This window comes from Elgaria multicarinata, chromosome 1 (genome assembly GCF_023053635.1).
Source record: "Elgaria multicarinata webbii isolate HBS135686 ecotype San Diego chromosome 1, rElgMul1.1.pri, whole genome shotgun sequence".
Lineage (NCBI taxonomy): Eukaryota > Metazoa > Chordata > Lepidosauria > Squamata > Anguidae > Elgaria > Elgaria multicarinata.
Window position 1 is genome coordinate 203,682,111 of NC_086171.1, and position 27,305 is coordinate 203,709,415.

The window sequence follows — 27,305 nt, forward strand, 5'->3', positions numbered from 1 at the left end:
CTCCCCTGGGAAATCTGTCCACTGAATTACTCCTCCCCCCGCCCCTTTCCAATCAAAGTTTCCCTGTGCACCAAAGATGGGCCATCAGCCAGATGGACGTGAGGATATTCCGCACCTTGGACAGCTCCTTTAGAGCTCTGACTGGCTGTGACTGAAACCTGGAGTGGATTCACCACCCTGCTGACATTGGAGCCACCGCCCTCCACTGATCCCACCGAAGTAACAGCAGAGAGTGCCCGATTGATTGCTTTAAAGAGTAGAGTTGGCGAGCTTCCTTGTGCAAATAAATCAGCTAAAATGGAGCTTTCACAAGCTTGCAGGCTTGGGTCAGAGGGCACAATATGCCTCAGATGCTAATAATACTCGCGACAAATGCAAAGAGCGCTAGCCCTCAAGGTCATTTCAAGCATGAATTAGTTCATATTAGGGTTGATATTAGTTCATATTTGGCTGAAACTGACAATTGCAGTTCCTCTCAGTTTTCAGTTTTCCAATCTGAAGTTTGGCTCACTGAGATTTTTTTTTGAATTTTAAGTTCAGTTTGTCCCAAATATTAGGTTTATTATTATTATTTTACATTCATGTGAAAATTTGTGTGTACTTTTGTGCAAATTTCTCATAACACGTGCATTTTTCTATGCAGTTTTGCCCAATGCACACATTTTTGAAAGCAATTTTCCTTATATAATGTTTTCATGAAGATGCATTTTTGTGTGCACTTTCCCCTGATGTATGAAGTTTTGCAGTGTTCTGCAAAAATTCATATATGACGGGAAAGTGCACTCAAAAATACCTATTTGTTAAAACAACCTTCAGAAATGGAGGTTTCCACAGCAAAATTCAGAGAAGTGTGAATTCCAAAGCATAACTGAGTTTCGGTTCAAATATTGGTTCATAACAGCAAAAATACATGAAGTCCACATTTCAATGCAAACTGAATGAATGTCTTCCCCGCCCTTACTTGGTATTTGTATAATTTCTTGCAAGGGCCAATGTAAGAGTTTGAACGGTGCATCTAGGTGCTAAGGATTACCTGATGACTCTCGTTGCTACTCTGTGAAGACTGGCTTTGTGCCATTATTTGGGGCTGCTTCAGACATTTACCATTTCTGCATGGAGAAACCTGAATATCACAGCCACTTGGAGGAAGCCACATATGAACCTGGTTCTGATTACAGATACAGCTTCCTGGTCACAATGTCCATGAGTTCAATGACTACAAAATGAACTGCAGAGCTATGCCACTCACTGCTGGGAAGTAGTGGATATAACTGGGGAGTCACCAGGAAAGGCTTTTCTTCAGCAAGAATAATAATAAATAATAGAAACCTCTTGGAAAGCTACAACCTATGCAAGAGTCTTCATTCTGTATGTCAATGCAAAATAAATAAATAAATGATCTGAACATGTATTGGGTTTGTTTGGGGGAAGGGATTTGGTTTGGCTTGCATTTTAATAGATGCACACTTCCTGAAATAAAACATGAACCAGAACACAATTCTTCTTCAGTTTTCACACTTCTCTGAACTTTGTGATGCAGTCTTCCAATCAAAATATATAAGTGTACAAAAATGCGTGCATTAGGAAAAAATGTGTACAAAAATGTATGCGATTTTATACTTATTCCCCACCATATATGCATTTTTTTGTTTGCATTTCTCAACGTGTAAGCATTTTGGTATGCATTTCCCCTAGTGTATGCACTTTGTCCACATTTTTGCATGCCTGCTTGATGGATGCATAGCAGGTGTGGCCATATGGGCCCCAAACAGTCAGATTCTCTTCAACAGCAATATAAGCTTAGAAACCAAAAATTAGCCCAAAGGTCCATGGAGAGTCTTTTAGACTGCTTTCTGCAAGCTGGATAGTGAAGTTCTGGCAGTTTTTCTTTCATCCAATTGTAGCATCACTCAATCCAGGCTTACCCTGGCAATTGTTTCAGTGTCGCGGCTAATTTAGAAACCTTGTCAAGAGAGAGGGTGTAAATTACACCCTTGTGTTTGGCACTGTGCCACTGGAGGAGTTGTCTCATTAGGACCGACGGGCCCAAAGCCAGACACTCAATAATTAATGGCTGGAAAAGCAGTCAAAGCCCGTCTCCTATTACAGAGCTTGCTGTTTTCTCTGTTAGAGGGGTAACATGCTGATATTATAAATCCCCGTCGTAATGCACGATTTGGGTAACATTTTTCCTAAAGCAAAAGACTATATATATATCTCAAGGGCAAGCCACAAGAATGAGAACAGCAGTTTGTAGGAGTTACTCTGGATTAGCCCATTCAGACATAGGGGCGGATTCATACTCTATTGACGCAGCGTGGTTATTGCTTCCGTGGGGCTGTATTTCATGCACTGGAGACTGGTGGATCTAATCTCAGAGGGGCTGTGATTTATTTATTTATTATTTACAATATTTAGATACCGCTCAGTTATCTAACACAGATTCCAGAGAGGTGGACACAGGTATAAACAGTAAAAGAAAGAAGTTTGAAAAAGCAAGTTAAAACTGTTCAATTTAAAAACAAAGGAACCGGAAAAACAGTGGCTAGTCAGTTGAGGAAAGCTTCTTGAAATGGAGTTGTTTTTAGGAGGCACCGGAAGCAGCCTAGTGCTGGCGCCTGCCTGATCTCCAGAGGCAGAGTTCCACAGAGAAGGAGCCACTACACTAAAGACTCTTCTCCTGGTGGGTTCCAATCGGACCATAGTTCCATGTGGACCCATCAGGAGCATGGCCTGCAATGACCTCAGTGATGAAGCAGGTTGGTAAAGGCAGGTTGTTCCCTCTGGTATCCTGGTCCCAAGTTGTTTAGGGCTTTGTATACTAGTACCAAAACCTTAAATTTGGCCCAATAGCCAGTGCAATTCCCTCAGCAAAGGAGTTGGGTTTCAATCAGAACTAGCCAGAACTCTAAAGGAGCTCTCCAAGGTTCTGAACCTCTTTTGGGGCTAGACTTCAGCACCTTGAATCATTCCTACAGAATTCTGGGTGGTTCTGACCGAAACCCAGATGGAATTCACACACACACCAAATTCAGAGCCACCAACCTCCACTGCTTTCATGCCACTGTGAATAACATGGCATGGGCAGATCAAGTGGAGAATCCCCTTCACAGTGCCACCTCTCCTCGGGTGGGGGATATTGGCAGTGATGTGGGAACCTGCCACTGATTTTGCCTCCAAAGTCACATGTGATCTTACCCCAGGGAAACACCAGTAATGTATTAATTGGGTATGAAAGATAACGGCAGTATCCTTTTCTGTATCAGTACATCACTTTCCCATTCCTTCTAGAGCTTACGTTGAGCCAGAGTTTCCTAGAACTTAGCCCCAGATCTTATTTTCATGTGCTTGAATGTTAAAGGAAGTGCAGACTGAATTTCCCATAGCACAGCCTAGTAACTGCAGGTAGCCCATGCACATCTGGGATTAGCAGGCAGGAATTTGAGTTCATAACATCTATAAGACTTATCAGTTCCCATTATACCAAATTAAACACCAATTCCTTCTCTTGAAAGCATTTTAAGTATGGTGTAGGTTGGAAGGAGAGGGGGGGGGAGAGAGGGAGAGAGAGAGATTTGGCATTTGCTGGTCTTTTATACGAAACAACAGATCTGATTAAATTAGGTATTTAATTATATTTGGAATGTGTGTGCTAATGATGCCCTGAAGGTATCTTGTTATATTCTGTAAGACTTTTTCTTTTCTTGTTGGAACGAGTGTGTTTCATTACACACACACACACACACACACCCCTGTGGCCATCTATGCAGTACTTGATGTCCTTTCTGAAGCTTAGTATTCATATTCAAGATCCAGTCAAGACTTCTTATTGTCATGACTGCAGAAATTGCAGAAACTGCAGACTCTTGTGGCTGCCTGCGAGCTGCTACTAGCCTTCCATAAATAGCGCCATGTGGCCTGCCTCTTTTCAAAGTGTTCAGTAGATGGCAAAAATAGAGAGAAGGATTCTAAAAATACCCTCCGTTGTGTGTGTGTGTGTGTGTGTGCGTGTGTGTGTGTGCGCGCGCACACGGTTTTCCTTCCAAGCAACATCTTTAATGCTTGTTAGCCTACTGAAGGATGCAAAATCATACCTCCGATTTAATGCGGGAAATGCCCCCTCAGCGGGATGAGATTACAATGTGCAAATTAGGATTGCTCTCGCAATCTTTTCTCTCCTCCCCCCAGAAAAGATGATTAAAGATCTTCCCTGTAGATTCCCTGCCCCTTTCGGGTTACGAGCGCACATCTTAATTTAGCGACAGACAGCCCTTGAAATAGGGGGGGGGGGAAATCCATTAGCTTGTATCCCACGGCTAAGGATATATTTCACACAATGTTACAGCAGCCGTGCCTATTTTTAGCTCCGGCATGTCGGAGTTATCACAGCTTGAATACTAATAGTTAGGGTGTACCAAAGCAAACGCGTTTAGGTTAGAAGAGAGTGTCTCTTTAAGAAAATGAGAATGGAAACCCGCTTTCCCTTTCCCCATCGCCTCCCCCCCCCACCTGCTCCAACAAATATATTAAGGATCTATAATAAGATTGGCACAACCAGAATATTAGAAGGCAAAGGAATGCGTGGGAGTTGATTGCTGGCTATTGTTATAAATTAATCAACAAAATTACAGGAGCCTGGCAGAGAACGAGTACAAGGAACGTGTGTTCCCTGAAGCTGCCTGCTCTTCGGTGTTCCAGCCCAGAAGGGCAGCACGGATGACTCAGACAGAGATGTGGCATCACAAAGCGATCATTTAGACTTCTAAAAGTCTATCGATTTCCCCTCTGGAAACGCTCCTCGTTGTCTTGGCCGAGGGACGGGATTGGCTGCCCCGTTTTGCTCACAGCCCCGCTATAAGTGGCCACCTGCAAGACGGCTTGACACTGAGTTTAGCGTAGCCCTGGCGCGAAGCAGCGTACGATGCTTTTGGCAGAACACCAGGCAACGTGGACGGTGTAGTGACCTGGTGGTGTGTGGAGAAAGAGAGAGAGAGAAAAAGAGAGAGAAAGAGAGAGAGGAGAGAGAGGCAGTGAGACTGTGTGTGTGTGTGTGTGTGAGGGAGAGGAACACACCTACACAAAGGAAGAGCAACCACGTTGGTCTTGATGAGGAAAGTCATCTCTCTCTTCATCTTTTCTGCAGAAAGGAATGACCAAACAGAACAAGAGGAAAGAAGAGAGATCAAGCAGAGGCTGACGAGAAAGGTAAGTTCTCCAGTCTACATGCTCTCGGTTTTGATCAAATGTTTAGCACATGATTCATAATCAGGTCCTACTGGACCCATCTGAGCTACTGAAGCCTGGGTTGATCGATCCTCCTTGAGCTATATGAGCTACTGAAGCCTGGATAGATACCTGTGGGTGGAGCCCCACAACCCTTCTCCCACCCACCTGCCCCGCCCGGGAGCTGGAGTACAACCCAGCAACAGGTATTGACAACTAAGTCCCACTCTCTTGTTCTCAGTTGGGTTGAATCACCACTAACCTTTGCTGGATGATGCCCCTGTGACTTATGCATAGCTTAACACAGGGTGGGCAAGCATCAGAGGGATCCTATCTGCTCAGCTTGAGCTGATCTACAGTAACATGTGGATCCTTACTGTGAAGTGATGCCAACCAGTGGGGATCTGCCTTATATCTGTGATCAACTGAAGGCAAGGGTTTAACCATGCATGGGGTGCCATTCCTCAGATGCTGTTCCCATGCAGACCCCTCTGGTTCACATTAGAGCAGTCTTTGGAAAATTACCCTCATGACAAGTGGAGTAATCAAGAACAGAGACACAAAAACTGCACTCAGCTAACTGGCAGTCATTTACTTCTTCACTAGATTTCTTGCTACAACAACGGTTCCTTTCCATTGCCTCTTGTGGCAAGACATCCATGCCTGCAGATTCCTGTGTGTTGCTCTTTTCCTGTTGTTAGGTGTTAGACCTGGTGCACTATCTTGCTCTGCGCACACAGCAATGAACTATGTCTTTGATGCCCGTTTACATCCTTGTGCAAGCCATCCTGCGCTCAACAGAAACTGTTGTGAAGTTTAGAAAAGAGTTTGCAGAATTTAACTTACGCTCTGCAATTATATGTCTTGCAGTTCAATTTTATGCTGAGTTGTAGGTTTCTGGTAATCTGAAAAGCCCTTCCATACCAGTCACTAGTACTGGCATAAGAACAAGTCTCAAGAAAGAATTTCATTCATTCCCGAGCGTAATGCACAAATCCTTTGTAGAAGCTCTAAATATAGGCTGGTATTAAAAATTAATTGTACAAGTTGCTTGAAGCTTCTCTCTGAACGTATCTTTAAGATTCATTCATAAGTCATTGAGACCAGAAATGAATCTCACCTCCCTTCCACACTACAGTCTGTAAATGAGGCACACCAGGAGGATTCAGACTCTCCCCTCTCTCCATGAGTTCAAGGAACGCATGAAGGGGGAAGGGGGTTGCCTGCTGTCCACACCCTGCAACACCCACATTTTTGGTGATAGTACAAAAAAGGCCTAAGCGCAAAGGCTTCCTTCATGCGAGAAGGAACCTTGGCCAATCAAGGCTCCTGCTAACATGGAGGAAACCTACTCAGGTGCACCTATATGCATGTAGGTCTCCTTCACACTGTATAATTCATTGTCACAGAATGTGTGGCTGCCAGTAGAGGGCACGACCAGTAGGTATGTAGGTTTCAGAGTGTGTGTCTAGCAGATACAATCCCATCTCATCCCTAAGGTGATCATTTAATATGTGTATGGGGGATATTCAAAGAGCCGTATAGTAAGAAGCCTCCAGGTGACTGCAGCAGCTATGAGTTCCAACAGCTATTACCAAGCTCTCTTTTTTCCTTTCTGCTTTTCTGAGTCTAAGGAGAAGGTACTTCCAGAAGGGAGGTGAGCAGGTTGGCAGCAGAAGCAGTTAGAGAGGTTGGAAGAAGCTCTTTAGAGATGGCTGCAACAACGGTTGGAGCTCCTAGCTAGTATTACAGGTACTCAGAGGCTTCTGACCACACAGTCAATGCAAGACAAAAATACCATGAATGTAACATTACATGAGCTATCTTATTACAGCCTCTGTCCACTACTATTCACACGTAACAATGGTATTTTCACACATTGCTAGTTGTGGTAGAATGTGGATGGGGGTGGGCATTTAAATTTAAATGCACCATCTACTAAAACCAATGGAATGCATCTGCACAATATTCTCTTCTGGATGGGCATTCTGATGTGTATCCAGTTTACACCCACAGTTCCTAATGCAGCAAATGATCTGCACATGGAAGCTTGCTTCCATATGCAGATTTCTTTTGCTGGATCAGAGCATAAAGGTATCATCCAGAACTCCCTGGAGCACTGATTATTCAGACTATACCTCTCTGCCCCACCCACCAAGTGATGGAAGCAGTTCATTGCTACTAATGGACTTTTCCAATACTGGGAGGAAAGGTTTCCCTAATGTACTGTGCAAAGAATAATACTCTAGGAACTGGAAAAATTCCAAGGCACTAAATACAACACTAAAAAGCAGAGGAAGGCACTCTGACAATAATACAAATCTAGAAGAACCAGACAGTGGAGTATTTGCAGCTAGGCAAATAGACTCTGGATCTCTGTCTTGTGTGCTGCTCAAGAGGACTTCATGAATTTCAAAAAAATGAATGGAGTTTGAACCAGGTTTCTCTTATATTTTTAAAGGCATACTATGGGAATGACAAAAAGAAAAACACAGATGTGCCCCCAAAATCTCACTCCCCTGTTACTTACCTCTACTCTGCAATAATTACATGGAGGATCTCTCTGTTTTGTTCTTTCCCAAAGCTTAATCAAAGACCTACAGTTGACGAATTAAGAGACAGAAAAATCCTAATTCGATTCAGTGATTATGTGGAAGTGGCAAAAGCACAGGATTATGACAGACGAGCGGACAAGCCATGGACAAGGCTCTCAGCAGCAGATAAGGTATGGCCTTTGTACATGTGTTGTGATGTGCAGGTGTTTACAGAGGATATGTGACAGCATGTAAATATTATGCCCAGAAGAAAGGCATTTATCTTAGGGCCAAGCCACACATTTATACTTCAAATGTTTTAAAACGAAAAGGCTGCAGTGGGAAAGTCTCACCCAAATCTGGACTGGAGCAAGATGGAGATGGAATTCGCCTGTTGAAAATCAGCCTGAAGTTGCTGACAAGGTGCCTGGATTGGAGGGCCCCTGTGGCTAAAGAGACATGGCTTGTTCTAAGCATGTTAATTAAAAGTGTTCTTAACGTAAAGTAGTTTGGCCCTTATGCATGCAGTCAACGTCCCTGTTCAGACGACACGCTAAGCATTGCGTGGTTAAGCATTTTGAGCTGAACATTATGGCTTAGCAAGTTGTGTGAACCATGACTTAGGCCACAGCTAGACCTAAGGTTTATCCTGGGATCATCCCGGGTTCGCCCCTGCCTGAGCACTGGATCCCCTGTGTGTCACCTAGGTGAACAGGTTTGACCCCTGGACGATCCAGGAATAAACCTTAGGTCTAGCTATGGCCTTAGTGTGTCATGTGAACCAATCCTAATCATGGCGGCTACATAACCACAGTTTAAACATGCTTGCTAACTTTTTGCTGCAAAAGGGTTAGTGGCTTAACCATGGCTTACTGTGTTGTCTGAACAAGCCCTAAGTGTGCAATCTTATATGCAGCATCCTAAGAGTAAATCCCATTGGCCTCCACATTGAGGGCGGAGGTCCTAGGATTGCACCCACAGTGAAATGAAGGTTCTCTACCACAAAGCAAGTCATATATGAATAGTACCATGAATTTACTTGAGAATATATTTGCACAGGCATAGAGCCAATGGAAAGAGAATTTGGTGTGTGCCTGTGTTGGTTTGGTTTTGCACAGCAAACTGTGCTGCAATTATTTTCCCTTTTTACACAGAGAAGCTGTTTCTCTCTACATGCAGATGGCATGAATTCTTATTTCTGTTTTACATTTTTAACAAAGCTAGTTAATAGGTAGCTGAGGGACCTTATGCTGCATCTGCTTAAAGCAGAAGAAAAGAATCATTGTCCAGATCTGGAAAACCATAAAGTAGGTCACAGTACTGTGTGCTTGTGACACTTTCAGAATGGAAGTCTCTGGCATTTGAAATCTTGCAGGCACATAATACCCAGCGAATATTATTATAGGTCGCTTCACACCAAACCTAACTGGCATGGGAGTTCTGTAAGAGGGAACCATTTCATGGCCCCTACCCATTGGGTTTCCAGATGAACATGGTATCATCTCTCTCTCACACACATACACACATGGGGGGGGGAGGAAACTCTGGCTTTCACCCACCTGATCTGTGGTGATGATCAGTGTGGCGTAGTGGCTAGAGCATTGGACTGGGAGTCAGGAGATCCAGGTTCTAGTTCTAGTCACCACTCACTCATGGAAACCCACTAGGTGACTTTGGACCAGTCACAGATTCTCAGCCCAACCCACCTCACAGGGTTGTTATTGTGAGGATGAAATAGAGAGGAGGAGGATTATGTACACTGCCTTGAGCTCCTTGGAGGGAAAAAGGCAGGATCTAAATGCAATAAATAAATAAATAATAGATAAATGAAATTAAAGTTGAAGGGACTGGGTTTGGTGTATCCAGGCCTGGGAGATCAGTGATCTACCTGCAGCAGAATGAGGAGGCAGCATCCTGAAGTGATAGAGAGATGGAGGGGCATTTTTTAATGCCACACACACACAAAATCCAGACATGTAAAAAAGTAGTGCGTCAGAGAGTGTTTTTCTCCCAGTCAGCCCATTGTGATGGCTTTCTACCTGCAGGTTTTTTTGGGTGTGTGTGTGTGTGTTTCTAAACATTCAAGAGGGCATTCAAGAGTAGCACCCTCCATCTGCAGTCAGAAGAGCTCCACTCCCTCATTCACTTGCATGTATTGACAAGGCATAGGTGTGTGAGAGTGCAATTGCTTTACATGCATCCAGATTTTGATTTGTGAGTGTGCTCACACTTTTGTTTGCCACTGCTAGCAAGCTGTTGGAAGCTTTCACACTATTTTCTCCTTGCAGTCGGGCAGAGAAAAGAATCAAGACTTGTTTGCATGGCAAGGCAGACAACATGACCATTTTACTGCCTAGAGCCTATAGGATTGGTTTTGTTGTGTGCAAAAGTTAAAGCAGATCTTTTGTCCGTCCAGTGCTTAGGGCTCTGCATGGAGTTGTCCTTTTTCAAGGTGTCTTTTCTTGCTAATTCTAAAACGTCGATTAATCCAGTTTTCATTTGAACTTCCTAGGCAGCCATTCGCAAAGAGCTGAACGAGTACAAAAGTAATGAAATGGAGGTGCATGCATCAAGCAAGCATTTGACAAGGTCAGTTGCTCAGATGTTTATTTTTCCATCATTTATAAACAATTCTTTTGGGTCTGGAATATTATGTCCATCTGTAGCAGCCTATGCCAACCTGGTGGCCTCCAGATGTTTTCGAGCATTTCCAACATCACTGCTGGCTATAAGCCATGCTGGATAAAGTTGATGGGCATTGTAGTCCAAAACATCTGGAGGACACCATGTTGGGGAAAATACCAATAAAAGGCTTTAGTTTGGAGGGGGCGTGGAGAGGAAAACCACAACTGCGTAATCTGAGAATAGCATCCCTACGTGACAATAATGTCTGTTAGGAGCTGATTCACACATGCACCTTCAGAAGAGCTTGTCCATAAGATGCAAATAGCAGTAAGAAATCTGTCAAAGCAAAGTTAGAAATAAATTTAGAGGCTTCTCTTCAGGAGAAACAATTTGAGAATTTCAAAGGAAACAAAAAGATTCCATCTGACTACGGAAAATGTTGGCAGTGATTTCACATATCCAAAAGTCATATCGTTGCTCTGGCTTTGCACATAATAACCCACTTTTTTCCCCTCTCTCTTTCAAATTGGGGGATTATTGCGACCGAGGCAGCACGCTGATGCACATTGCTGTTGCAAGCAAGAGTGGCTAAACAAACCTCTGACATTGCATCAGTTGTTTGTTAGCATGATGTGCGAACCAGGAATTCTGCCTTGTCTCTCCTCTGATAAACCACAGGAAGAACCCATGGTTTGTTATGGGGGTTTTGCTTTGGCTTGTCAGGGGAGACACAAGACAGAGTTCCTGGTTTGCACATAACACGAATCAAAACAGGGACACAAGGTTTGTTTAGCTCTTACAGCTTGTAGCAGGAGTGACTGGGTAGTGTGCACCATCATGCTGCCTTGTTCACACTAACCCACAACTTTGAAAATATCTGGGTCATTGTGAGGTGCAAACTGGGCCATTGACACTCCTAAAAATTGTGCTGTGATGAAATTTTGAACAATTTCCATTTACGAATTTCTCCTCCTTTTTACCTGTAGATTCCACAGGCCATAGAGATTTTCTTCTGAGAAGAATTTGTCTACTTTTTTTTGATACCACTACTGAACATGCACCAGGGAAAGTATGAAGGTCTTTCCTTGAGGTTCAGTCTATGACAAGCTGAGAAAACAAGTTCAAGAAGGACTTTGCAGATTAAATCTCTGCAACACACACATACAAAGGAGGATCTACCAAGCGATGGCCTTGGCGTTGGAAGCCACAATGCCCGTGGGGTGGGAGAATTCGCTGAAAATGACTGGAGTCGAGCTCATCAAAAAGGAACCTACTGCTCTCCTTTACTTGTTTTAAACTGTATTGCAGCATTATCTTGGGAAAGGAGATGTTGTGCATGTACAGGCTTTACCATTCCAAGGCCTCTGACTTTTAACGGACATGGCGCAAACCGTCATTCAGTATTATCATGGTGACAAGACACTTGGAAATTACCACGATTAGTTTGTATAAAACACTTAAGTTCATGTTATACAAAATGATTTACTATATTATGATTTCTTTCCTTTTTTATATATAATGTCTAACAAAAACACAGCTGAGACATTTTTCTGGGGCTCTTGTTAATTTCTCCCACCCCCTTTAATTAAATGATTACTTACTGCAGAAAACAGAACCACAGCCTTCCATGTTTGATATTTAAGAAAAGGAACATAAGTCGCAAGAAAAGGGGGTGAAATCTGGTTTCTTTTCTCTCTCTCTCTCTCTCTCTCTCTCTCTCTCTCTCTCTCTCTCTCTCTCTCTCTCTCTCTCTCTCTCTCTCTCTCTCTCAGGGTCCATTGAATAGATTTTAGGCTAGGACAACCGTTCTCTAGAAGGAAGACTCATTGGAAAAGAACCTCAGAGTGCACAAAGTATAATACTACCAAAATGAATGGCATCGGGCCCATTTATGCCAAAAGAAGTTGAACCTTCATATGGCATCGGGCTTTGTTGTATTAAGCAGACAGAAATCCAACTTCTAAGCGCTTTGGTGTCTGCAGATATGATTTGATGGTGTGGGTAATGTGGTACAGGTGTAGTAGTGTACATGGCACATTAGGCCTATTCAGACAACACACTAAGCCATGGTTAGGCCACTACCCTTTTGCAGCACATGGTTAGGGAGCATGTTTAAACAATGCTTATATAGCCACTATGGTTAGGAATGGTTCACACGACACACTAAGCCATAATGTTTAGCTCAAAATGCTTAACCAGTGGTTTAGCATGACGTCTGAACAGTCATTTTAAGTCCTTATATGCTAACAAAGCACTTCATGGTTCTCCTGCACATTTAGCTGTTCGCTTCCGTGGTCTATTCACATGTATAGTGCAATATTAGGGTATGGGAGTCACTGAAGCTCTTAAATAAGCTTCTATGACCAGAAATCCTTGCTCACCGAAGCTGAACTAAGATCTTTTGTGAATTCTCTCCTCAGTCATTATACAAGGCAGGGTGCTGATTCACACGTGCATGTTCATTTCTTGATGACCTTAACATCACGTAATAATTCACAGCTATGAATGGATCATCACAGGTAGTTTCATATTAGCTCAAATACAATGCTTTTCAATGGAGTCAGTTTGCATTTCAGGCTACTAAGGCCCTTTCTACTCCTCCTAGCCTTCCGGGAGGGAGGGGGGGAGAACCTTGGGATTTCCTGGTTCCGAGATCCTCCTCCTGGGTCCAGACGTGGCACGTGCTGTCCCAGGAGGAAAGAGGCACGTCACGGCCACCATTTTTTCCAGCATGAGTGGGGACAGTCGGCAAGAGTGAGTCCCCGCTCCAGAGAAAAAGTAAGTGGAGGGAGGAAAGAAAAAAATGACCATGCACTCTTTAACCCCCCCACTATTGCAGGGATGGCAGAATTGCTGCCACCCCCCTCCCCTGATGGGCACAGAGCTGCATGGTGCAGCTTCGTGCCCATTTCTGGTGCTACATTTACTCACAAGTAAGTGTGGCACCAGGCAGGATGAGCGCCCACACCTCCCAAAGTCTCAGGATAGTCCCGAGACTGCGGGAAGAATTGGGTTTTCCCAGGGTTCCTCAGCTGTGATCAGCTCGGACTATCGGGCTGGTGTAGACATGGCCTAATAATCATACGCACAATAACCTAATACAAAGAAATCTTAAAATTGTAAAATTACTGTAACCCATTTGTTTATGCAGTGTGATGTACATGAGATTGGATAATAACCTAGTATCAATGGAAGAAAGGGTTACAAATAGGAGCATAGCAAAAATTGAAATAATGTCCAACCATGTCCCGATGTCACAAGGAGTTTCTGCAACCTTAAAAATGCTGGATATATTTGAAGAATACGAATGCAAGCGATTAACAGTGCAATACTTTACCTGTCAACTCAGAAATAAACACTATTGAGCTTAATGGGACTTAGTCCCAGTAAAGTGTGTATGGTGCCCTCCAGTTGTTTTGGATTACAACTGCCACAAACCCTAGCCAGCATGACCAATGGTCAGGGATTATGGAACCTGTAGTCCAAAACAACATCTGGAAGGCACAGGGTCGCTTACTCCAGCTATATAGAATTGCAGCCTTAGCCTGCAGTTTTAAATGCGCTTACTAGAGAGCTTACTTCTGAGTATACATGCTTAGGTGTGTGCTGCAAGAGTAAGCACTTGGGACAAAAACGTAGACTGTTCTTTAGGCTGCATTTTAAACATGTGTGTCTGGTTTAATTTTGACCCTAAGTATATCATGTTCTTCCCACTGTAGAAGGCAAAAAAGCTAGTTCAAAGGCCATCCCAACAAAATGGAACTTAAGAGTCAGACCAACAGAATGTGTGATTCATTCAACCGCCCAAAACTCACAAGCCAAGTATGGCGGCTAACTAGAAGTTCATTGAATGTCCCGGTTTTGCTGCTTTCCTGGAATTGCAAAAACAGCGAGCCAATCACTTGACCGTTTACAATCAATGGCTGGATTGATTGTGGAGGACCACACGCAGCGCAGGTTTGAGTTAAGGGATGAAAACTAAGCCATAGGAAAGAATGGATAAAGGTCATGGTAAAATTATAGAATGCAATGAATTCATCCACTGGACTAGTTTTGTCTCTCTGCTACTCACCTTTGAGAGCAAGTGATTCATTTCAATGCGGATTAACTAAGCTGCTCTTTATGTGCATGGGTAGTTCCCATTCCTAAAGATGGTGATGATGATTTTACTGAAAACCCTTTCAGAAGTCAATCATTCTTTTAAAGCAACAGATCCTGTGGTGCAGTTAAGCACCTGTTGAACAGTCCTGCTTTCCTTTCACACAATTTATTTTAATTGGGAACACTGCAGTGCAAAAACTTCCCTACAGGATACTATTTATTGAAATCAGAGCTGGCCAGATCCTTTTGATGCATTAATGATGCATCTTTTCAATTCATGGCTCATTACAAAGTGTATAAGCAATGGTGTCCTCAAAACAGATACAATATTGTTCAAAATTCAACACGATATCACGAGCAGAGAAGTATTACGACTAACAGAGAGACACTCTTGCAAAAGTGGGTCAAAGAGAGGGGAGGCTTTGATTCAAGCAACTTCTATTCAAACAAGTGATCGGGCTTGTCATGTTTGTTATTGCATGCAGTTTTCACTCCAGTGTCAGAAATTGCACAATCTCTGCTTGTATGCATGTAGCACCTGGTGAAATTCCCTCTTCATCATAACAATTAAAGCTGCAGGAGCTATACTAGAATGACCAGCTATAAAAGAGGGCAGCGTTCCAGCAGCTTTAACAGTTGTGATGAGGAGGGGATTTCACCAGGTGCTGCATGCATACAAATGACACCTGCTGAAATTCCCCTTTCAATACAACTGTTAAAGATACAGGAGCCCTGTCCTCCTTTTTCATATGATCACCCTAACTGTATCTACTGGCCAAACAGATGGTGCTGTCAGATATGAACATACCATGCATGTTTTGGAGCCTCGAGTTGGGAAGAAAGGGCCTGGATTCAGTTCCATATGATTAGGTGGTAGGGGATGCACACACATCGACTTTATGCAGACAAGATCACTTCACATGCAGCCCCAGAAGTTGAATGTGGATTTTTAGCCATTTTGCACAAAAGTGTATTTCCATGATCAGATTGCTACAACTGAGATAATATATATATTTTCAAAACCTGATCAACTCATTCCTATATCCTGTCAAGTTTAAGTACTGTCCAATAAATCAATTAGGTTGGTTTAAATGAAAACTCATGAGGACCACCTAGTGTGCATAAGAAGTAATTTCATATAGGAAGACAGCATTTTCCAATGGAGAATACTTCAAGCTGAAATGGATGAAGACACATAAAAATCTATCTCACAGGTTAGTAGTAAGGGCTGTTAGCTGATGAAACAATTCTTAGTTGACCAAACAAATGCCTTTTTTAAAAAAAGATATATTAGGATTAAATTTACAATTTTAGAAGTAAAAGCTATCACTCATTGTTTAAAAGCTAGGCTATCTTTAATACATCTCTAGTGCATTAACCTACTGATCAAGCTGATAAAAGTTTTCACTCCTATGAGATACCAAATATTTATTTATTTATTACATTTTTATACCGCCCAATAGCTGAAGCTCTCTTATATATCAAGAACAGGTCAGGGGACAGGAAGATCCCCAACAATTTTTGGTTGGTAGGCACATTTGGAATTTTGTGTGTGTATCATGTGTGCTCTCACAAAATGGCTGCCATGGTGGGCTTATCCAGTCACAAAATACCCATTGCCTGAAAGGCAAAATGGTGAGACTAAAAGAACTGTAATTTTCTCAAGTATAAGACAGAAGTAGAGTCTGCTCTCTCTCTCTCTGGCAAAACACACATACACACTGGCAATAAAGATGTCTCTAGAAGCTGGCACTTTGCTTTGCAGCATGCCAGCCTCCCAGTTATTTTTCTAATGAAAAAAAACTTTTAAAAATCAAGAGGGGCAGGGAGCCAGGCACAAGGTAGGTATCTGTCAGCGTTGTATTAGGGGTGTGGCATGGTCAGTCTTAAGTCTCTTATGATAATGCAGCTGATTGGACCATGTTCTTGCTGTATGATTCTTCTTCATTATCATTTCAGTGGAATTCCTTGTTAGCTAGTCTATAGGTATTACAATATTCTTGTATGAAGACAACCAATGAAAAGGAATACAGGGGATTTTCACCCATTCCCATCTTTGACAGGGTATTTTAAAACAATATTATATTCTTGCCAGAAAAATAGGGGTGAATACAACCTTCGAAAATTACATGTAGATGCTATTGAAATCGATGGGACCTAACTTAGTCGTGACTAACATTTCATTTTCATTTAAATGGGACCCAAGTGCTACTAACCTAAGTTGGATTCAACCTATAAGCCATTTAACACCATTCCAGGACCGTAATTTGACTTTATGAAACATGATGACCCAACAGGGAATACATTGATTGTATCCAGACAAGTGTGACCATAATTCCACTCTCACACTGGCCGTAGCTAGACCCACCAGGTCTGGTGCGATGGAGGGGGGAGGATCTCGCGATATGGTTATCGCGAGATCTCCCCCTCTGTCTACAAGCAGCGTGTGACGTCCCAGGAAGAAGAAGGCACCATTTTGGTGGTTTTTTTTAAAGGAGGAATGCACGAGCACTCAAATGCAAAATGTAAGGTTTGGTTTTGGTTTTTGTTTTTTTTAAAAAAAACCCTCCTCCCACCCCACCCCCGCCCAACCACACGTTCTACGGTCTCGAGATCATCCTGAGACTGCGGAAAAAGCGGGCTAAAAGGGTAGGGCAATATCCCGGGCCATGGGAGGGATCATCCCTCCCTGCTCCCGGGAACCCCTGTGCGTCATGTGAACGCACAGGGACGATCCTCGGGATATCGCCCTGTTTAGCCATGCCCTCGGATTCTTCTGTTTTCCTCAACACAGTCTCCAGTACACCTTCCATGAAAAGCCACCCTTGAGGGCTGGGGGAATCCTTAGAATGATGTGGGATGTGGCAGAGGGCGGGTTGCGGTGGGAGGGGGAAATTAGCAGAAAACGGTAAGTGCTGTCTAGCATGGATGGTAGGGCCTTCCACCCATGCCCAAGGTTTGGATCCACACCATTGTTTAGTTATTTCTCCTTTGACAAATAAGTGTGGTAGCCTTGTAAAATTACAAAGCATTTTTTTTAAAAAAATATATATCTGAACAATACAATTCCTAATGGAGTAAGATGTGTTGGTCTGTGCTTATAAACAAAGACAGAGAGTTACGGTTACCATATTCTTTCAATATTTACAGTGCTGACCACATTCAAAATCTGGAATAGAATCCCCCTTTTTAAAGGATTGATCTACTATTCAAACAGAGAATAGTGCCATAAATGAAGACACCAATTTTCACTGTAATATCTCAATGCTGGTGGCAGGTATTACATTGTAGTGTATTTTTTCCTCCCAAAAATAGATGTGCAGTTGAGCTGTTTTGTTTTTTTATCTCGAAATGTGGAATTGTGTCCTGAGCATGCACACTAACTTTCATTCTGCGAAGTCATCTTCAAATCAGATATCACAGTACATGATTCAGTTTTGTGGTTGCTGACATAAAAGTACCAAAACATATTTTATTGTGGCTGCACATCAGAATATGTGAATTCTTGAAAAGAAACACTGAGACCTTATGCATGTTTACTCAGAAATAAATCACAATACTGTGCTTATCCCCGGGTAAATATGCATAAGACTATAGCCTCAGAGAGATGCTTCAGGTACTGAATAGCCACATGGAAGAAGAGACAGTGTAAATTTCAGATTCTGTGAAAATTTAATTCTATGAAAAATTTATCACTATCATGTTGCATTAAATGAAATGCTTCCCTACATAGGGATTCCCTCATATCACTGGCCCAAAATGGTGTGAAAGGGATAATAGTTTTATTTTTCCACTCTACTGTAAAAATATTTTAATCTTCTAAAATGTACATTTCTGTAATTTTAAATATACATTTCTAATACAGATAAAGAACACATTTTTAAAAATTTGTACTATCAGAAAATCCAGTTGAAACCTAATACTACAGATAACTTGGGTAAAATGTGCACAAATACCATCTAATTTCCTTTAAATAGCTAAAAGAGTTCTAATTACAATTTGTAATTCACATGCTGTAGGATTCCTATTATTTACAGTGGTAAAATTATGAACACATTATGGACCTAGACTCAGTCATGCTTAGAGTAGACCTATTGAAATCAATGAAATAAGTTAAGTTGGTCATGATTAACTTGTCTGATTGATTTCAATCAGTCTACTCTAAGCATGAATAAATCTGGATGTAACCCAATAGCTTTGCTTATTATAAAGCATTTTTTAAAAAAGAAAAGTTCAATTAATTTACTTTACAGAATTGGCCCTGATCCAGCTAAAGTTAGCAATGACTGAGTTCTAGTGAAACCAAAAGTCAGTTGTGGGCATGTCTAGACCATGCCTTATCTTGGGGATAGCCCCGGGATCATCCCTGTGCATCTACATGATGCACAGGGGATCCCAGGGGTAGAGAGGGATTACTGGGATGGGTTTTACCCTGGTTTTTCCTGTGGTCTTGGGATCGTCCCGAGACCACGGGACATGTGGGCGGCCATCCCGGTTTTGTCCTGGCTCCTCGCGAGTAAATGCGAGGAGCTGGGAACATTGGGGTGGGATGGGGTGGGGAGGGGACCAGGGTCGGATGTTTTGTTTTGTTTTAAAAAATCACCTTTGTAATTTTTGCTGGAGCACTCGTGCACTCCAGCTTTTCCGTCCGGAAAAAAATGGCCGCTGTGATGGGCCGCCTAGGATGTCACGTGGCCCACGTGGACTGAGGGGGAGGATCTCACGATCAGCATATGGTGAGATCCTCCCCCTCCCTCCCCTGGTGTAGACATGCCCTGTAATTAACTTTAGCTATTTTATTTTAAAATTCTTTTTTTAAAGAAGAAATTCTTTTAAAAGCAAAAGTCAGTATCCTATTTCATACTACCGCTAATGGAAATTATATTGCAAGCGACTTCTAATCCAATGCAAAAAACGTTTGCTTGAGTGTTGTATTTCCCCAGAAAATCCATTGCACCAGTAAATGATAGTGGAGCTGTTCTAAAGTTCAGTTACGTTAGTGCGATGGAATTTACGTTAGCTGTAGGGTTAAATAGGATACTGCCCAAAACATTTTCATATTTCATGCTATCATTTCTGAAATGTAAATACCTTTTAACATAAAATACTTTAACTACATAAATTATAGTAACAATATACAGAATTTTTATGATTTTTTTTTGTTCTCTATAATTAGATCCAATCGACTGGTAGATGTCCCATTATAGAAATTATAAGTCACTCACGTTACCAAAATGCAGTACAAACATATATACCCTTTCATTTCCTGGCATTTCTATCATAAACTATGTTAGAATTTTCTATTTTCTCCCATAAAGAGTGACTGCAATCCTTTGCGAACATTAAGCAATTCTTCTTCATGCTGTGATAAAAGAAGAAATCATCACATTAGTTTTAATTTGTTAAAAAAAAAATTAACACTAGGAACCTTGTTTAAAGTAATGTACAATAAGAAGGTATTTACCATTTCCTTAAGAAATCTTTCTTGGAGCCCCTTCATATCGTCTTTCATTAGATGCATCTAAAATGCAACCAAACCTGTTATTTTTTATTATTTATTTATTTATTTATTTATTTATTTATATAGCACCATCAATGTACATGGTGCTGTACAGAGTAAAACAGTAAATAGCAAGACCCTGCCGCATAGGCTTACATTCTAATAAAACCATAATAAAACAATAAGGAGGGGAAGAGAAAGCAAACAGGCACAGGGTAGGGTAAACAGGCACTGGGTAGGGTAAAACTAAGAGTATAAAGTCAGAACAAAATCAAGTTTTAAAAGCTTTAGGAAAAAGAAAAGTTTTTAGCTGAGCTTTAAAAGCTGCTGTTGAACTTGTAGTTCTCAAATGTTCTGGAAGAGCGTTCCAAGCATAAGGGGCAGCCGAAGAAAATGGACGAAGCCGGGCAAGGGAAGGAGAGACCCTTGGGCAGGCGAGAAACATGGCATCAGAGGAGCGAAGAGCACGAGTGGGGCAATAGTGTGAGATGAGAGAGGAGAGATAGGAAGGAGCTAGACACTTTTAAATCAGTCTTCAGTCTAGCCCTTGATGGCAAGTTCAAACCAAATGACTCTCAGAGTTTCTGTGCCTGTACAGCACAGCTGGAAGGCTGTAACCTTCCAGTTAGTCTGTAATAAGGCATCAGGAGTTGCAAGCAATCCTCTTACACCTCCAGAATAGGCCTTCTCACTTCCACTTGCCTTCCTGTGGCCTCACATATCCACCACATTCCAAGGTCCCCAAATATCTGATAAGTGAAGCATACTTCTTTCTTGAATTACATTTATTTGTTTTTAGAGTAAACATTACCCAAAAGAGCGCACCTCCTATATTTCTACATAATTCACTGGTCTGGGACTTGCCTTCAGGACTAATCTGTTAGTTAGTTTCTCTGCTGAATGATAAGAAACAAGCTGAGATAGGAATGCACAAGAATTTTATTTCAGTTTGCAAATCATCTGAATTTGCCCCATTCGCAACCCCAAATATAAACACTTTTTTGAAAACCATTTGCACATTCCCAAACTTATGATTCTGTTCTAAAAATGTTTTTTTTAAAAAAAAATGTGCACTTTGTAACACACATTTTTTAAAAAAAACTGCAAATTTTCACACTTTAGTCAATGTGGGAAAAGTGCATATTTTTCCTGTTTGAATGAACTGAAAAACAGGTCGCCAACAAAAAATAATAATAGCATGAGCTGAAGAGAGCTTCAAAGTGAAGTTTGGAGAATTTAGCAAGCTCGAAAATCCTGGGTTCTCCCATCCCTAAGCATGCAGAGGCACAACATGAAGTCTCCTCTGGCAGTGGGTAATTCTGCTGCATATCTCTGTACTACAAGTGATTTAGTTCTCTAAAACATACCATGGCAGGGATAATAGCAGAACTGCTTGTTACCAGCAGAGGCTGATAGGAATGAAGCAAGGCTGCAGTAGCAAGTCATATAGAGACACAGCAGGAAGCATCCTCTGTGGGTGGATATTTTGAGCTCACACGTGCCCTTTAATACTTAATGAGCTTTGTACCACTTGTCAGCCTGCCCTAGACTTGTTGAATTCTCTTCAACATCAGCTGAAAATGGGGGAAGCAGATGGCAGAGCCTCCAGCTGGACAACCCTAGCTCCGGAGATATGAGGAAAAGCATTTGCACAGGGAAGGCTTCATGTGACAATAGCAGTGTAGGAGCCACATGAGCTGTTTAAAGTGCAAAAACAAACAACACATTTGTGTAAGAAATATACGTATGACAGTACAACACGTGCCAGGGAGCTGGAATTGGCCTCAGCTTGCTGCTACATTTATAAGTAGTGGGAAATGTGTGCTTGTTGTCATGTAATAATGGTCCAATGTCTGGGTATAGTGACAGTTTTCCAAGTGAAGTCTTACAGTCTATTATCCCCCAAGTTAGTTACTGTTGCAGTTGGTTTTCTAGAATGAATTCCTAAAAACATAATGTAAACACAAGGGATTAGTAGTGTAAAGAGAATCCCACCACAAGAGCACTTTGTGTACTAGGTAATCTTGCTGGGTGTATCTTTTGAGACTGTGAAATTGAAGCTTGCAAGGCACTACACATTGTATTTTCTTCCCTTCTGCCAAACAGGAGAAAAAATTACATACCTCAGATACACAAATATTTTCCTCATGGCCAGAGGTATGGGGAATGTTCTCTTCAAACGACGTTTTGAGATTCTGAAGTCTAAGAGATCAAAACCCCGTTTAAGTATCTTTGGTTTGACATGGGAAAATACTTATATTAAAAGTTGATGAGATTATGTTTGGCTAGATTTACTCCACTATATTAAAAGAGCAGTCACAAGAATAGCCATGCTGCATCAGACTTCAAAGGTCCATCTAATCCAGCATCCTGATTCCAATGATGGCCAGTCAGATGCCTCTGGAAGGCACTAGACTTTCCCAGCAGCAGCTCAACCATCAGCTGATGTTCACTGGCACACTGCCTCTACACATGGAAGTTTGTCTGTTCCCCAGTTTGTCTGTTCCCCATTTAAAGCTATCTAAGCTAGTGGCTGTCACGTTTTGTGGCAGAATATTCCATCTAGTACCTATTTATATGAAAAATATCCTAAACCTACTGCCAAACATCATGAGAGGGAGAAATGGCATTTTTTATTTGCTTTTTCCATACCATGCATTATTTTATAAGCCTCTGTTAAGTCTTCCCATCCTTCCTATATAGCTTGATCCTCTCCATGTTTGCTCAGAAATATGTCTCACTGAGGGCATAAGCTACAAGGGGATCTACATGACGCACAGGGATCCCGGGAGCAGGGAGGGATGATCCCTCCCTTTCTCTGAGATATCACCCTACCCTTTTTTGTGGTTTTTCCACAGTCTCAGGATGATCCCGAGACCGCAGAAAGTGTGGCCCGCCGTCACGGTTTGTCCGGGCTCCTCACGAGTAACCACAAGGAGCTGGGCATGGGGCACAGAGCTCCTCAGGAGCTCTCTGCCCATCGGGGGTGGGATGAGGGGAGCAGGGAAATTAATTTTCTTTTAAAAAAACTGACCATTTTGCAGACAAGCACTTGTGTGCTCCCTCTCCGATAAAAACAAAAACAAAATGGCGGCCGTGATGTTGCGCGCCACGTGTAAACGAGGGTGACAATCTCGCGATCTTAAAATCGTGAGATCATCACCCTTTTACCTCCTCATCTAGTCATGGCCTGAGTTTGAAGGAGTTTACTCACAAGCAACTCTGCCTTGGATTGCAATCTTAGTCATCAGGTGCGTGTTTTTTAACTAACCCCCCCCCCAAATCTTTAACCTTTCTTCAAAGAGACAGGGCTTTAACCCTATTGTTGCCCTTTTTCTTCTCCTTTTTCAGCTCTACGATATCCTTTTTGAGATAGGGCGACCTGAGCTGGGCATAGTATTCAAAATGTATCTGCAACATAGATTTATATAAAGGCATACAGTAGTGGCCCTTGTATTTGGCAGTCTTTTAAAACCAACTTCAACATTTGATCTAGCTATTTAATTTCAGATTGAATGGATTAGTTAAGATACTTTACCCAAACATATACAGAGTCAATGTGTGTTCTTAGCTCCTGCAAAAGCTTCAAAATATCCCCATGGATTCTCCCACTCCTCCCACTGCCTCCTTTCTACTCTTTATATCCTTTACTTGCACAACTTGCCAGCCACTTGAAACTTTCTGCTCCATCAAATTACTCCAGCACATCTGGGCAATGCTACCACTCGTACTTGCTTCAAATATCTGCTTTGAAACCTGCCTTTTCGGCAAACCCTTTGGCACAGTCCCTAGAGCTCCATCAGACCGGGGGGCGGGGGGGGATTACGCTTCCCTACCGTCGCTTCTCAGCCCTCGCTTTTCTTGCTGAAGCTCCTAGTCCTCGGTCCCATACTTTACTATAACTAGACCTAAGTACATGTAACTAAAACAACTTTATATTCATTACCCTGTCTATTCCCGCTTAATTTCCGCCCCCTTCCTCTGTTCTCCCTTGTCTATTTTTTGCCTCCTGAAGTAGGGAGCTATCCTCTCAAGCACCATGCACTTGGATGATGCATTATAAACAAATACATTTAAAAACCAGTGGAAGCAACTATAATTATCTTGATGATGCGGTGCCTCTGTTGTGCTCCATAGGAACCTGCCTTATACTGAACCAGACCGTTGGTCCATCTAGTCCAGTATTGTCGACACTGACTGGCAGCAGCCCCCCATGGTTTCAGACAGGATTCTTTTCCTTGCCCTACTTGGAGAAGTCGGGCATCAAACCTGGGATCTTCTGCATGCAAAGTATGTGCTCTATCACACTGAGCTATGGCCCTTCCCGCCTCTTCCAATATTAAGAAAGCACACTAACCTCTGCTGCTGATTTTTGTTGTAAGTGCTAAACATTTCAGAATGTTCCTTGGAAAAATTCTACAAACAAAAACCATATAATGTAAGTTTGGATTTTATGACTCTTTCTATTAAAATCAGGTGCTTTATTGTACACTATGCTGTTACTTAAGGCACAATCATGCATATTTAGACACAAAAAAACTCCTACAGTTCCCAGCATGCATAGTATTCCACCCTTAATTATAATTAGTAGCTTCTACCAGCTGCAGTGACTTTCTTATTTTGATAGTTCACGTCACTCCACAGCAAGGAGTGTCCGTGGCACCCACAGGCACTAACACCCCCCAGATGTTCTTTCTTGGTGCCACTAAAGTTCCCTATCCTCCCAGAATTTTTTTAAAATGAGTTCTTTAGTGTGTTGAAGCTCAGACCCCACCTCTGCCTTGTACTCAGTCTTCTGGGCAATTTACTTGTCCTTTTTGCCTACCTGCGCCTCTGATGGCAGCCATTTTGTGGTGGTGTCCAGGACAATTTCTCAAATTGCCAGATGGGCTCAAAAAGGTTGCCTGTCTCTGCTCTACATGGGGCTGACATAACATTGTCTTTGCCCTGGGGTGGCTCCAAATCCGCGCTGCTTCAGTTATGTGACGCAGTGGCTGATTCAGAGCCACCCCAGGCCGAAGAGCCACAGCTGAAAAGCCAGGAACTTACCCTGACTTTTCCTGCCTGAGCAAGGTCAACACAGCTCTTCCACTGCTTGTCCTTGCTCCAGCGCTGCCCCAGGGGGGTTCCTGGGTGGAAGACGACCTCCCATTGGTTGCTGGAAGCCACGGAAGGGGGAGGGGGTGAGCTCAGCGAACCTAATGGCCACCGCAGTAGCTGCGCTGCCTCCCCCAGTGGGAATTACTCACTGCCACTTCACACCCGGGAGACCGCGGGGTTTGGCGGCAGAGTGGCGCCAACTCAGCATTGTGACGGGAGTCTCCATGAAACCTTTTTCCAAGGCGAACTAGAAATCACAGCTGATGCACACAAGCCTCTCTAATGTGGCATGATGAACTCATCACCATCTGCCATTGTTTGGTGAATAGACCGGACTTGTGGGCTGATACTTACATGGTGTCTCATCACATTTTGGAAAACTTCTAGAAATGTGGGACATGGCGAGCCGGGATGTCACTGCTTTTCAGAACCTTCTATTGCCAACTGTTTCACTGGCCCTGATCTTGGATCTTTGCATCCAAATATACAAAAAGGTAGCAGCTTTTTCCATTTCTTATGTCTATGCCAGAAAAAGCTTTATCTGTTCAACATATCTTTGCTTGGCAGATGTTAAGGCACAGGGCCAAGCAGATAGTCACCACATTAAAAATGATACAATATGGAGGTGATGAGGATGATAACTTACATGTATGAATTTCAAAAGATAGCATTGGCAGCTGCAAGTGAGTCTCAGCAGTGCTGGCAGAGAGCATTTTGCCTCTTTTCTTTTTAGAAGTTGGTCAATAATAATAAGGAAAAAAAGAGTATCCCCACAGAAAGGAACAATGCACAGTGTGAGCTCTGGAAGAGTAAGTTAATGTTGATCATGTGTAAAAAGTTGGAGTTTGTTTTAAATTTTGTGAAAACAAAGCTAACCATATAAGGCAACTGATTTTTCTCTCACACAAACAATACCCTTCTCCACAATGCTTTAAAATGCCCTACAAGGAACTCAAGTAGTTTAATATTTCCATCAATAAACACACATACTGAAAAGTCTTTTTCCATATTTCTCAACATCTGTGAGTCTTTTTCAAAACTTTCAAGCTCTTTGATGAGGCAGGAATGAAGATTTTCCAGCTGTTTGGCCCTGCAAACATACAAATAAAACTAAAAGTATACAATACATACAATAATCACATAATATTTTTGAACAACTGTTCTATACAAACCTGTGTTTATGTAACTCACTACTCATTGTATTCATATGCTGGTGAGCTGATTTCAATGACTGCTTTGTAAAACTGTCAATTCTTTTTGATCGGCTCTAGAAACACAAAAGTTATGAGATTATTTCATTTTAAGTTCAGGGTGATTTCTATTTGGAGAGTTCTATTTGGAATTTCTTATTTGTGAAGTTCTGCTCCTTCCATGCAAACCAGGATGTCCAACTTGACAGTCGTCGTGAAAGGTTTCCCAACTCCCAAAAGTATTGTTTTAAAATAGAACAGTTTGAAAGAAATCATTGCAGCAACCACCCAAAAAGATAACAAGCAAGCAAAAACATCTTCTTGAAACATTTGCCATTAATGCTGAAACACATGGAAATCCAAGAACAGTCTATCCAGAAATCACGGACAAGGAATTCCCTTTTCCCAGAAAGTGACAGGGAGGTATTCTGCTCTGTGGTGTATCAAAGCAGTGCCATACAGAGAATGAGAACTCCTCGATAACCTCTTTTTTTCCTGGAAAAGCACCCTTACCATTTGGCCAGAGGTTACATTTGCTGACTTAAATGTATTTAAACTGTAGCTAGGAATGTGTGCATGAATACCAGGTTATTCAATCTGGTCCTGGCTAAGTTCTCCATTATGGCAAACCGCATTATGGCAGCTATCAATATAATAATCACTATATCTTAGCCACATCCCACCATGGCTTCTATTATTGCTGTTTATGCTGCATGGTTGGTCGTCTTGTTCAGTTGGGCTTCCAGCTAATACTGAATCAGGGGTCTGGAAACAAAGCCCTATGAAGAGAGACTGTGGCCTTAGCTAGACCTAATATTTATCCCTGTTCATGTAAATGACACACAGGGGATCCCGGGAGCAGGCAGGGACGATCCCGGGATAAACCTTAGGTCTAGATAAGGCCCAAAACAACTGGGCATGATTATCCAGGATAAGAGAAGATTGAGGGGAGACACGATAGCACTCTTCAAATGCTTAAAAGGTTGTCACGCAGAGGAGGGCCAGCATCCCTTCTCGATCATCCCAGAGTGC

The 27,305-nt window shown here is 42.2% G+C and overlaps 2 protein-coding genes across 4 annotated transcripts in view; one reads left to right on the forward strand and one right to left on the reverse strand.

Moving 5' to 3' along the window:
* Positions 1–11,981, forward strand: part of PHACTR3 (phosphatase and actin regulator 3) — a 267,435-nt gene extending 255,454 nt beyond the window's left edge. For all 3 annotated transcript variants that reach the window (XM_063146671.1, XM_063146652.1, XM_063146661.1), the window contains 4 exons: positions 5,144–5,205; positions 7,808–7,948; positions 10,270–10,346; positions 11,369–11,981. In XM_063146671.1, the coding sequence (XP_063002741.1) occupies positions 5,144–5,205; positions 7,808–7,948; positions 10,270–10,346; positions 11,369–11,384 (296 nt within the window). In that variant the 3' untranslated portion in view covers positions 11,385–11,981. The remainder of the gene's footprint in view (positions 1–5,143; positions 5,206–7,807; positions 7,949–10,269; positions 10,347–11,368) is intronic.
* Positions 11,982–19,773: 7,792 nt separating this feature from the next.
* The window catches only part of SYCP2 (synaptonemal complex protein 2), a 60,415-nt gene continuing 52,883 nt past the window's right edge, over positions 19,774–27,305 (reverse strand). The window contains exons 35-40 of the mRNA XM_063142384.1: positions 26,256–26,350; positions 26,074–26,173; positions 24,341–24,399; positions 22,107–22,185; positions 19,948–20,004; positions 19,774–19,845 (exon numbers count right to left, since the gene is read on the reverse strand). Coding sequence (XP_062998454.1) covers positions 19,774–19,845; positions 19,948–20,004; positions 22,107–22,185; positions 24,341–24,399; positions 26,074–26,173; positions 26,256–26,350 — 462 coding nt within the window. The remainder of the gene's footprint in view (positions 19,846–19,947; positions 20,005–22,106; positions 22,186–24,340; positions 24,400–26,073; positions 26,174–26,255; positions 26,351–27,305) is intronic.